Source organism: Piliocolobus tephrosceles, unplaced genomic scaffold, assembly GCF_002776525.5.
Source record: "Piliocolobus tephrosceles isolate RC106 unplaced genomic scaffold, ASM277652v3 unscaffolded_39797, whole genome shotgun sequence".
Classification (NCBI taxonomy): domain Eukaryota; kingdom Metazoa; phylum Chordata; class Mammalia; order Primates; family Cercopithecidae; genus Piliocolobus; species Piliocolobus tephrosceles.
This window is the reverse complement of record NW_022324083.1, coordinates 23,401-36,433: the sequence shown is the minus strand read 5'-3', so window position 1 is coordinate 36,433 and position 13,033 is coordinate 23,401. Positions and strand designations below refer to the sequence as shown.

The following is a 13,033-nucleotide window of genomic DNA, read 5'->3' as shown; positions in this document are numbered from 1 at the left end:
TCTTTATACTTCAACGTCTGTGTTTTCTTCCTATTTTAAGCCAAATAGTATTTCCTTTCATTCCTCTTATTCTGTTCCTCTTTCTTTAGATAGTAGTCTTAAGGGAGAAAAAGTCTGTAACTGGAGCTATGTGATAAGTGTTATTCAGAATGAGGTGAGATATTAAGCTTGGTAACTCAAAACAATAGTCTGGATTAGAACTAATGTTGGAATTAGGGTTTAAGGAAGCCGCTCATAAAACCTGCTGGATGGAACTTCTGGAATATTCTCCCAGCTCACTCTGCGGACACTTCCCAGAATTCCTTGGGCCATTGAGGAAAAACAATGATGAAACTTCCCTTATTGGCCACAAGATGGCATTGTGGTCCACTGGGATCTAAAGGGCCCTGGGGAGTCCGGGAGAGCGCTTAGGAGGGAAAGGGTTAAGAAAAATTAGGGCTTGGATCCCATGTTATGCAGATGTTGCAGCAGTTTTCAGTTATTGCTAGGCTACCTACAGCTATGCAAGACGGGGGAAGTCCCTCTAATCTTTAATGAGATCTACAGTTGACGAATTTTGGCCTGGTAGCCTGGTGCAGGTGCAGAGGAGCAACTGCCTTAGCAGAATAGGGAAAAGCGAGGGTGGGCTGTGCCCTGAGCCCAGTGCGTCTCTGCTGCACCTCATCTTCCCTGCAGGTCTCACCAGGCAACAGCTTTAACCTGCTTGAGTGATCTGGGATTCTGCAAGTTTATAAGTCGTACTGATAACATCACCTTGGCTGAGAGTCCATTGGACACCAGGCACGTGTTCTCTGGAGAAAAAAAAATATTGAGAACAAGTTCTAAAACACCTAAGTAAACAAACTACTGAAAGAAAATGTTAGTAGATGCACCAAACTGTGCTGTTAGAGGTGAAGATAATCTACTAGTAGAATTATCGCAAAGAGACTATAAATTAAGTTTCTAGTAAGTATTTGTGGGCATAGAACAGTGTCTGAGTCCTCTCAGTGTAGATTAAGGAAGGAATTCAGCTATTATCTTGACTTTGGCTTGGATGAAAATCCATGAACTCCTCAACTGATTTTCTTGTAATATAGTACAGAATAATACTGAGCAAACATTTTATTTTTCTCCAGCCTGTATCCCTCCTTGGCACTAACAGGTAAAGCGGACACCTAGAGGCAAGGTTTCTTTAGTTGGGATCCATTAACTGCGGGACTGGGAGGTCCACAGCTGGGCTTTACAGGGAGTACAAACCCCACGTGCAGGGATCTCCACATGTCTGTGCTGTGCCCAGCTCCCTACTGTGAGGCTGCCAAAGGGGGAGGCCCGGGTCACCCAGGACCCCACTCGCAAAGGGGGGAACAGGCCTCTTGCTTGGCAAAAAAAATCAATTCACCAACTGGCCAATCTATTGAAAGTCAAAATGAAAGGAAAGTCTCAGTTGTGAGAGTGATGAATGCCCAGTTTCCCAAGCTATGAAATGTATAGCAGCTCATGGTTCTCAGAATGATTTCAACAGCACATAAAGATATTGTAAAACACTTTTGTTTGTCTATAACTTTCCTTGATATTGATCCTCAGTTGTTTTTCAGCCCACGCATCAGTTGAGCTTATTTTGATGCCAAATTTCAGTGTTGCCACTTCAGTCAACAAGCACTTCTCATATTCTCCATAATTTATACAGGTATATGTGTTCCTGTCTTTTCTTATTTTCGTGTGATTCATTTTTAAATTGGGCTGTACAGAATACAAGCGTATATTTGTAAATGACTCCCATATTTTATGCAATTTAGCTGTTTACTTTTTAGTAATAATTTTATTTAAGGTTTAATTAATAGAGAGTAAAACAGAAATATTAATACAAGGACATCCTGGTACATTTTGACAAAAGCGTATGCCAGTGCACAGCAACTGAAATGATTATAAAATAAATTCCGTCATGCAGGAAAGGGAGGTCATGCTCCTTTCCAATCAATTTCTCTCCCAGAGATAAAAACCTTATTTATTTATTTATTTATTTATTTATTTATTTATTTTGAGACATAGTCTCAGTCTGTCACCCAGGCTGGAGTGCAGTGGTGTGATCTCGGGTCACTGCAAGCTCTGCCTCCCAGGTTCACGCCATTCTCCTGCCTCAGTCTCCGGAGTAGCTGGGACTACAAGCGTCCGCCACCACACCCAGCTAATTTTTGTATTTTTAGTAGAGACAGGGTTTCACCGTGTTAACCAGGATGGTCTCAATCTCCAGACCTCATGACCCACCTGCCTCAGCTTCCCAAAGTTCTGGGATTACAGGCACAAGCCACAGCGCCTGGCCAAAACTTTTCTTATTTTTATCACTACTGACTAGCTTGATCTATTCCTAAACTCCATATGAATGGAATCATATAACATTTTTATTGAGTTATTTTCCTCCAAAGTTAGCATTTCTGAAGTGTATTCATATTGTTGTATCAGTAGGTCATTTTTTCTTATGACTAATTTTCCATTGCATAAAAATACAACAACTTGTTTATCCACATTCCTGTTGATGGATATCCACGTTACTCCTGTCTTCAACTATTATGGATAAAGTTGTTGTGAATATTCTTGTGGAATTCTTTCTTGTGGACATACGCATTCTTCTTTTTAAATTTTCTTTTAGGTGTAGATTTAGAGTGGAAATACTGACTCATGGTGTAGACGTGTGTGCAATGCTTGCCTGTCCCCACAAAAGCTCATGTTGAAATTTGTCAATGTAATGGTATTGGGAGGTGGGACAGCTATGACTAGGTCAGGAGGGATCTGTCCTCAGAAAGAGATCAATGCCCTTATTGTGGGAGTGAATTAGTTGTCTTGGGAATGGTCTTCTGATAAAAAGGATGAATTCAGTCATTTTCTCTGACTTCAGCGCTTGCTTCCCCTTCCTTCTGCCTTGGATAACAGCAGGAGGCCCTCATCAGTTATGACCTTTTGATCTTGGACGTCCCAGTCTCCAGATCTATAAGCCAAATAAATCTCTTGTCATTATAAATTACCCAGTCTGTGGTATTTCTCTATAGCAGTAAGAAAGAGATTGAAAGAAAACATGGTGCTGAGAGTGACACTGTTGCTATAACAAGTACCTGAAATTGTAGAAGCAGCTTTGGTTAATGGCAAATGGGTAATGGATAGAGGTTGGAAGAATTCGGAGAAGCAGACTAGCAAAAGACTTGATTGCTGAAGCAGAGCATTAAGGGCAATTCTGGTGAAGGCTTAGGGGGAAATAAGGAACAAGGTATCAGAAATTGAAGTAAATGTTATCCTTGTTGTAAGTAGCAAAAACCTTGGCAAAATTGTGTCCTGTTCTAGGACTTTACGGAATAAAAAAATTATGAGCCATTAGCTAGGATATCTGCTCAAAGAAATATCTAAGCGGCTAAGCATTCAGGCTACTGTGTGACTACTTTCAGGCACCAGGAATTCTAACCCAGCTAGATAGGAGCCAAGGGAATAGATTTTGCAAAGCAGCACTGATGGTGACACTATCTCCCTCTGCTGTCCTGTCTCCCATAAGCCGAACTCACTCTGGAGTTAGAGAAAAGAGGAGCCAGTTAACATGATACACTGGGGTCAGCTTCTGAAGGCAGGGTGGATCTGGAGGTAATAACAAAAACTGTCCAGAGCACTACATATAGGATGGCATTGAGGGTGCTGAGTCTAAAGCTGGGTAGGTCTTTGCTGTGAGTTGATAAGGCCCTAGAATAATTTCTAGGGAATCTGTACTCTTGATAATTTACAAACAACCCAGGTCTGCTTTGGATCTGATCAGATGGACTAAATCTTGGGAACTCTGTACCGCTGGCCACTCAGGAAAGGGGCTGGGAATGTTGCCTGGGACACGAAAATACGATAAGAAATATTGGTGTGAATCTAGCATCAGAAAGATGATGCAGGGACAGTCAGGAAGAGCTGGAAGCTGAGGTTTAATCACAGGCTCCTCACCCTTCACCGATAGGCAGGTGACGGAGCACTGCAGCACTAGGTGGGACGAGGGTGAGAGGGCAATGGGGTAGCCTGCGAGCTTGGACAGCGTAGGCAGAGGAGCAACTGTGTCACCACAGGAGCTTCTGCCTTCACCCATCCCTCCAGTTCTGTAGGATAGGTAGAGTCCAGGGTCCGTGGAGCACTAGACCTAAGGAAGCCTGCATGGGGAGGACACAGGACAGTGACATCACAGGATACCCCTCCCATCAGGAAAATCAAGGCCCAGAACTCACTCAGCTCTTCCCCAGGAGGACCAAGCCCTACATCAGGTGCAGTGCTGCCTGCCCCACTGTGCCATGTGCCCCGGGCTTCTCTGCTGGGCGCTGCTTTGCCTACTGGGAGCAGGTGAGTCCTGTGCGCAGGACAGCAGCCCCATTCTCAGGTTTCCCACCCCTATGTCCTCCACTTTAACTTGGGGAGGACCTCCAGGCTGTCTCCTGAGCTCATTCTCCATCTGCTTTTCCCACAGGCCCAGTGGAGCCTGGAGTCACCCAAAGTCCCACACACCTGATCAAAACAAGAGGACAGCAAGTGACTCTGAGATGCTCTCCTATCTCTGGGCACAGCACTGTGTCCTGGTACCAACAGGCCCCGGGTCAGGGGCCCCAGTTCATCTTTGAGTATTATAAGGAGGAAGAAAGAGTCAGAGGAAACTTCCCTGAACGATTCTCAGGTCGCCAGTTCCCTAACTATAGCTCTGAGCTGAATGTGAACACCTTGGAGATGGGTGACTTGGCCCTGTATCTCTGTGCCAGCAGCTTGGCACAGCCCAGCTGATTCACTGACATTCTGTATGTAAACTTCCTTCCTTAGCTTTGACTTGAGAGCTACAGGCCCCACCCAGGTCTCACTCCTTCAAGGGAAGCTTTCAGTTGTTTGGAAGGCATGTCTTGTGTCCCACTGAGCGCAGAGCTCTCCCAACCAACAGCGTCCAGGTTTCCTGTGCCCTGAGTGTGCCTGCTTCTCTGCTGCATCCTCTTGCAGCTTGTCACTTCCTGGGTAACTTCAGAACAAGAGTGACTGCTGAGCCCGAGATGTGTGCTTGATTCTTTGTATTTGTTATATAGCTTAGAGATTTTCAACAGTCTTGCACATCAAACATTCTTATTCTTCCTTTACAGATGGGAGGCTCAGGGACATTGAGTCATTTTCCCCAGTGTCTCCTGGCTTGTAAGGATCAGAAGTAGGAAACAAACTAGTCCATACATTTTCCACCTACCCCTCTGCTCCATCATCACCTTCTGTGTCCTAGTCAGTAAGAGAGAGCCCTCATACTGCCCTCATGACCACCAGGGCCACAGTAGAGGCTCAGATGTCTTAAGGAGTCATTACTAAGGCCTCTTCATTAGCAACTTTGAAGAAGCTTAAATTTCACATTTAAAAAAATTCATTTATATGCATTCCCCATGTCTTTCCCCCGTCTGTAGCTTACATTTTCATTTTTATGGTGTTTTTTGATGCACAACAGTTTAATTTAATGCAATAAAAATGAAAAACAATTTTGTGTGTAGACAAAAACTGCTGTCTCATATAAATGTCTAAACATATTTTTCTCAATTTATTCTACTAAAATTTAAGTTTGGATTTTCACCACTAAGAATAAATGCACCTGAAATAGATCTTATGTGAGAAACAAGATAGAGACCTAGGAATGGGAGGGAAGCATGTATGTTCAGTGAAGAAGCAATAACCTGTTAAAAGAGCCCTAAAGTGGACGCCCTGAGCTGATGGTGGTGAGGGAGGTGGAGGGCAAATGATCATGACCCTTGTCAGTCTGTTGTCTTGTAGAAGAAAGCCAGGAGCAGAGACCACATGGGCGAAGGTTTACGACTGGACTGTAGGTTGAAGGTTGCAGCAGGTAGAGGGAGGAAGAGCAGGCAGGGGGCAGAGTCACTGGTTGGCAGGGGCAGTGGCATCATCAGTTAACTCTACTGACATCCAGGATTTATGTTCCCAAAACACAACCTTAAAACCCTCCCCACAATTTCCCCATTTTTCTGTGACCTTGCTATGACCACCAGACTCCTCAGTGGTGTGGCCTTTTGCCTCCTGGGGGCAGGAGAGTCCCCTAAAGCCTTTTCCTTGGCTCACCACATCCTAGCCTAAGCCTTTACCTCAAGTCTACATTATTGGGTCCCTCCTTGGGCACTCAACTTCCTTCTATGATAGACTTCACAGAAGCTGAGACAACCAGATCCCAAAATACCAGAGAAGAAATGCAGGACATGGAGTGGAACAGAGATGCCTGAGACTGCCATCCATGAGTACATGTGTAGGTGTTAATAGGCGCTGAAACTGGTGTACAGCTGATCCGTCCCAGTCCGTACTATAGAGAAATCCCTGAGGGTCTGTGCCTTTCTCTCAAAGCCAAATATATGGCCTTGGTGTCAGACAGCCTCTCCCAGACCTCTTTGCCCTCTTGCACCAGCCTTCACCCCACAGCCACCTTCCTCTGCACACAAAGCTCGGTGGAAGATATAGGTGGCCTTGTCTTCACGAGACCGTGATTTGAGCAGTGGATAATGTCCCGTAGGAGTCTCCTGAACACTGCCTTAGAAGTCTTCCTCAGTTGCTCTCAGAAAGGAAAGTTCATTTGAAATTATATATTGCAGACAGTATTCACAACACAGGTACGTTCTTTTCCTTGTCGGCCTTCACAACTCCATCTTTCCCACACCATGCTCATGTCAGTCCTCAGCCTCCTCCATGTGATGTCTGCTCCCAGCTGTCCTCTCCCTTTCTCTGCACCCTCATCTCCAGTCAACCTCAGAAGGGTCGTTCAGGCCATTTCTCATGCGTTGTGCTCCTCCCACCAAAGGCCTTTCCACTCCACGCTGTATCCTCTGCGTCAACACAAGTCTCTTCTTTTTTGTTCTGGCTCCAAATCTCAGTTTAATTACCACCATCTTTAGGAAGACACTCCTTCAACAGTTTTCTAGGCTGCACCTCCTTATTATAAGTGCTCACAGCTTATAATATGCATTAGTATTCATAGATTTAACACCATTGTCATTTTCCATGACTTTGGGTGACTAATGGATACTTGTGCTCTAGACTGTAAAACTCATTTCAGAAATTGTGGATGTTTTGTTCCCCATTTTATTGTCAATACCAACAGCAGTTTGAGGTGCCAGTGGCCAATCTTGAAAGAATAAAGAATGGATAGTGAAAGGCCCTCTGGGTTCCCACTTAGACTCTTTCAGAAGTCTGGGCGCATTAAATGGGAATCTCTATCCCTTCATCTCCTAGGATCTAATGAGTCCTGGAAACATGAGAAATCCCTGTCATGGATGAGTCACTGGATCCCAAGCCTTTCTGCAGGACTGAACTTCCTATCAGGAGGCCCATCACCCTCCTGGCCTGTTTCCTTCTTCAATCTCCTTCCCTCACAGGTGTCCTGGATTTCGGAGTCTCACAGACACGGGGCACCTCATCATTGGCAGAGTGATCTGAAATATAATGTTAAACACTGGCATTAAAAGGTGATGGAGGCTGGGTGCAGTGGCTCGCACCTGTAATCCCAGTACTTTGGGAGGGCAAGGCAGGCGGGCCACGAGGTCAGGAGTTCGAGAACATCCTGGCTAACACGATGAAACTCCATCCCTGTGAAAAATAAAAAATCTAAATTAGCCGGGCGAGGTGGCGGGCGCCTGTATTCCCAGCTACCCAGGAGGCTGAGACAGGAGAACAGTGTGAACCCACGAGCTGGAGCTCATAGTGAGCCAAAATTGCAACAGTGCACTCCAGCCTGGGGGACAGTGAGACTCCGTCTCAAAAAAAAAAAAAAAAAAAAAAAAAACAGGTTATGGAGAAGAAAACAAATGGCTTTTCCATTCTCTTAGGAAGAGTTTTCCCAAGGCACAAATATCTCTTTGGGTGGCTTTGAGGCCACGGTGCCTGATACACTGAACGATATCATTGGTGTCCATTTCCATGAATTGGTTGGCAACACCAGAGACACACAGCTCATGGTAACCAGCTTCCTCCAGACCACACATGATTTTGGTGCAGGGCGCTGAGCAGAGACCTTTGCTTGTTCCTTTCTTTTCCCAGATAGGAAAGGCTGACTGTGAGGCAGAGGCTCCATTTTCAGAGCAGGGCTGTGTGTTAGTCTCTGAAGAATTGTGAGAGTCATTCTGGGTGGAAATAATCAAATATACAATCACTAAGGATGCTCCACGGAAAGACCGAAGTCCTACTTTTGCAAGAATTATTTGCATCTATGCTTTAAAGATGAACGCAGTTTTATCTCTTTAGGCAGGAAAGACCAAAAATAGACTAGCTATTTTAAATAACTGAACCTTAAACAGACCAAAGTCAGAACATCTTCCCTAGGGACAGCATTTTCTTCCACCCACTCGCTAAAGCTGTATTTGAGAAAGCTGTGTGCTGTTGATAAATGCTGGAATATCATTACAATCAACATCATAATAATACTGCTACTTGGATCAGAAACAAAGAGCATTTCCAAAGCTTGAAAAATGTAAAACTGGAAACAAGCTCTCACTGAGTTTGGAAAAGCAGGCACTGGAGGGTGCTCATTTCTCTTCCTTTTCAAATCAGGGGGGTATTCAAAGCCTGTTCTAGAACAAGGAGTGAGATCCTCCACTTCCCCATGGTGATCAGGCTTTCAGAGGCAGAAGCCTTACTAGTTCATAATCAGCACAAACCAACCTCACCATCAAATGTGTCGACCTCAGTGCTCACCCTCCTCAGCGGTCAGAGACTGGCTGTGTTCTCCAGGAGCTCGTGCGCTTTTACGGAGCCCACTTTATCCTCGGTTTATTACAAAAAATAAATTAGCCTTTATGGGGGTTCCATAAACAGAAGCTTTCTGTGCTTTACCCATTTAGACACTACAAATTCTGATGCCTCATGAAAGGTATAAACTTAAAGCTTGCATGTGGTTAAGATTTTCTAATAACCAAATTCAATTATATCTATGTATATATATTGAAAATGTCAATAATGCTCTCAAATCCAATCCCACCTTCCATGGGTAACCAATATTAAGGCTCTGGTGTGCTTCTTTTCATGCCTTTTTTCTGTGTTCATGCATACCTTTCTACCCAAGTACACCTACAGAAAATGGGTTCACCTGTACACTTTACCTGCACACTCTTTTCTGTTAACATAACTTGATCTTTATTGTTGCAGATTTTTCGATATAGATCTAACTTGCTACTATTACCTGCTTCATATGACACAACGAGGGTAGACAGGTACACTCGTGTTGTTATCTGATTCCTAAATTCTGCTAGATGTTTTCTAAAGTGACTGAATGGCCTCTTTTGGCTTCCAAGTTCTCTTCACCCCAGCACCCAGCTGATGATTCCAGCTTTTCCATCACTCATAGTCCTAGCAAGTGTGAGAGCCCCACTGGTTTCTCCTGCATGAGGAGACAGGGAGGGATAAAAGGATAGACATTTATCAAACCTACCAGAGACTACACAATATCTCAGTTAATCCTCATAAAGCATTGAGGGGAATCTTAGTCTTGTTTTGTAGATGAGTCTAAATGAGGCAAAAGTCCAGGAATGGTAATGAATGGCCTTGCCCATGGTCTCCAAGCTAATAAATGTTGGAGCCAGATGAAGGACAGTCAGCTAGCTTCTGTGTGGAACTGAGAGAAGGGTCACTGGAGTTTGAGGGAGGGGAAGTCTAGAACCATCTGGGGCTGTCTTCAGATCAGACACCAGGGTTAGGAGAGTCTGTGTACCCTATAGCACTGCAGGCACAAGTATCGTGGTGTTGGCAGTGGGCAGGTACTAGAGTGGGTAAGTGGTTAGTGCCCTGGAACCAGAAGATCTGAGCTTTGAGAAAATTATCCCCATCACAAGATGTAGCAGAGACACTGATGTGGACACACAAGGCCAGGGAGCTCTGTGAGGAGCTGTTGTTAACATGAGGGAGGGGGGAGAAGAAACTAAGTGGTCACTTCCTACACATGAAATGTGGAGGAAAACCATATTAAGTAGAATCCCATCTGATTTTCATCAGTGTTGCTTTGTAAGCAGTTGGGAGGTGGGATGATTTATTTTTGAGTTTAAGTGAACATCTATATGGCTCCTTTACCTAATGAAGGCTGGTGGGGAAGGGAAAAATGGCACGGTCAATGGAGTCAAAGTTTGCTTAGTAAATAACTCAGAGTTCAAAGAGAGACTCTCATGGGCCAGAAATTGGTAAAGCTTTCTGGATTCTAAAATTAGGAGGATCTTATTTTCTTTGAATCAGCAGAGAAGGAAGGAAAGGCAGTGGGGAGGGACAGTTGGGAATACGGAATGTCGAAGACAAAGGACACGTAATTCCAAATTCTAAGCTGTGAAGCTGTGAAGCTGTGATGCAAACTTCTGCTTCTCCTAATGGATTTTCAGGTCTCAGCACAGATGCACAGCTGAGGGAGTAATTTCTTTGGAAATGAAGGACAAACAGCTGCGTTAAATATTAATAACAACTCCACCTTACAAAGCACACCTGGAAATGGAAACAAGATTATTTTTAAGGCCTTTTCTACTCTGAGAGTCTCTAAGTTCGTGGCCAGATGAGAGATGAGGAAGGGGCAGGGGTGTTGATCCACACGCCAAGAGTACCATGAAGCATATAGTTCTGAGAGTGCATCAGAGCCCTAAGAAGAATAATGCCCTTTATGTTGTTTCGCCCTCTGCCATCCCAATCCCACCCCACCCATAATTAAGCAGCCACGGAAATGAGGGGAGCCAGAAGGAATCAAACCCTGCTGCTTGGTTCAGTAGACACAGGGACCCGGGGGAAGGGTGTTGGCTGGATCTAGGAGAAGATGATGAGCTCAGAAAATACATAAGCAGAAACTCCAGGGGAAAGCTTGTGAAATCCTGGAGGAATCACAAGATACAGTATTAGAGCTCCTTTTTATTTATTAGTAAATTTTATTTATTACTAAATTAATGGCAGGAATCCTGCACAAAGGGATATGCCCTATGAAACATGACATCTCAAATACAAACAGAGCATTCTTCCTCACCCTAAACTCGGCCCTTTCTCCCCAAGCCCCTCACGCATCAGGCCACCTTTGTGCCCATAAGTCATGGGCAGTGCTGGGTGGTCACCGTCATCCAAACAGAGAGGGCAGTCAGCAGCGTGAGGTGGTTCTGCCTGCTGTGGTCTCACCCCAGACATGGAAATGAAGGGCCCTGGGAGGAGCTGAGGGCACTCAGCTTTGTTTCTCAGGAGTCCCATCTGTCAGTGAGTTGACAAGAAACAGAGCAAAACGACTCCTCCAATGTTGATGAGCCGGCCCCTGGGATTTGGAAACTTGATAACAGAGAAAACCAATATAGACAAAGGATTTTAATCAGGATTATGGTCAATTAAGCAAATTAGAAAAGGATACTTGAAGGAGTATTTGGGACACAGGAATCAAAAACACCGGGAAGACATGAGGAGTTTCCCTAAGACTCTAGACTACAGCACTATGTAGATACCTAACACCAGAATATTAATTATAGTATTGAGGAAATAAAATTTACATTGAGTTACAAACTGTTTACAAAAGGTCATGAAAATCTTGGAGACTTGTTTCAATTCAGACAAATGTGTCCTTCTCATTCTCAGCTGTTCATTGGTGCATTTATCTTGAATTTGACCATCTGGGGAATGGGCGTGGCCTCTCCTGACAGGAAGGCTCTGGGGCCCAGGCAGGGAGAATGAGGTCTCAGAATGACTCCCTTGAGAGTCCTGGTACCCTTTCACCAATGCACAGACCCAGAAGACCCCTCCGTCCTGCAGCACCTGCCATGAGCATCGGCCTCCTGTGCTGTGCGGCCTTTTCTCTCTTGTGGGCAGGTGGGTCCTGGGCAGGGACCCTTGCATGGATTTCAAGGCCCAGCGCCTTCCCATTGGGGGTGCAGCAGCAGCTTTGTTCCTCTCTGCAGGTCCAGGGAATGCTGATGTCACTCAGACCCCAAAATTCCAGGTCCTGAAGACAGGACAGAGCATGACACTGCAGTGTGCCCAGGATATGAACCATGACTGCATGTACTGGTATCGACAAGACCCAGGCATGGAGCTGAGGCTGATTTATTACTCAGTTGGTGCTGGTATCACTGACAAAGGAGAAATCCCCAATGGCTACAATGTCTCCAGATCAAACACAGAGGATTTCCCACTCAGGCTGGAGTCGGCTGCTCCCTCGCAGACATCTGTGTACTTCTGTGCCAGCAGTGACACCACAGTGCTGCACGGCCATCTTCTCTCTGCACATAAAGTCAGGGAGGCTCTGCCCTCCTCCCCCACCCAAGACTCAGGGAAGCCCTGGGCAGAGTTCTCTGCACCACGAACCTTGGAACCCCGACTGACCCCAAGTGGCCCAGACAGTATGAGCCTCGCTCTATGCCCGGTGCCTCTGCAGGCAGTCTCAGCCAGGCCTGGACTGGTCCCTGGTCCTCATAAGTCTCCTTTGTTGCTCTGTCTGTTCTTTTCTCAGAGCTCTCCTTTTGGGGTGGGGCCAGGGCTTCCCCAGCTCCTACTTTTCTACCCATCATACTGAGTCCGAGGCTCCCAGGGTGGAACACGGATTTGTAGTTCACATCCATCTAGACTCCCGTCTCTCCCTGGTGACCATGTTGCTTCCTTTCGCTTGGGTTTCCCCAGCCCCCACCCTCACATGGTCTCTCCTGTGGCCCACCTTTCTCATCTGGGCAGTCATCCTCCAAGGCCTTGCTGGGTCTCTCCTCCCCTCACCTCCCCGTCCCTCTCTACTGCAGCCATGAGGCGAGACCCTCTTCTGTGCCTCCTTTCTTCCCATTGCAGAGATTTCAAAGGCCATTTTCTCTGCCCTGGGCTGGAGCCTTCCTTCCTCTAGTGGCCAGCTCCTACCTGGGCTTCAGATCTCAGCATGATCAGCCCTCCTGCGGGAAGCACTCCCTCCCCTCCCAGCTGAGATCAACTTTCCTCTCCTAAGCTCTCATAGAATCAGACGTCTGTTAGTAACCTTTAGCACCACTGGGCTTTCTCAGATACTTGTCTGATTATTTTTGTGCTCCACCCATTTTTTTTTCTTTTTTTTTCT

The 13,033-nt window shown here is 45.6% G+C and overlaps 1 protein-coding gene and 1 gene segment (V, D, J or C); both read left to right on the top strand.

The window, feature by feature from the left end:
- The first annotated feature begins 3,422 nt into the window (after nucleotides 1-3,422).
- Nucleotides 3,423-5,422, top strand: LOC113223210. The segment is given in 2 exon segments: nucleotides 3,423-4,332; nucleotides 4,457-5,422. Coding segments are annotated over 2 exon segments (357 nt in total).
- Nucleotides 5,423-11,622: 6,200 nt separating this feature from the next.
- LOC113223207 lies at nucleotides 11,623-12,874 on the top strand. Its single transcript, XM_026452739.2, has 2 exons — nucleotides 11,623-11,808; nucleotides 11,898-12,874. Exons 1-2 carry the CDS (start codon nucleotides 11,670-11,672, stop codon nucleotides 12,509-12,511), a joined length of 753 nt encoding a protein of 250 aa, XP_026308524.1. The 5' UTR covers nucleotides 11,623-11,669; the 3' UTR covers nucleotides 12,512-12,874.
- The last annotated feature ends 159 nt before the right edge of the window (nucleotides 12,875-13,033 follow it).

Excerpts from the sequence above, each read along its gene's own strand:
- LOC113223207 (XM_026452739.2), top strand. The coding sequence starts at position 11,670 with ATGAGGTCTCAGAATGACTCCCTTGAGAGTCCTGGTACCCTTTCACCA. Across the intron at positions 11,809-11,897 it reads CTTTTCTCTCTTGTGGGCAG|GTCCAGGGAATGCTGATGTC; the intron begins GTGGGTCCTGGG and ends TCCTCTCTGCAG.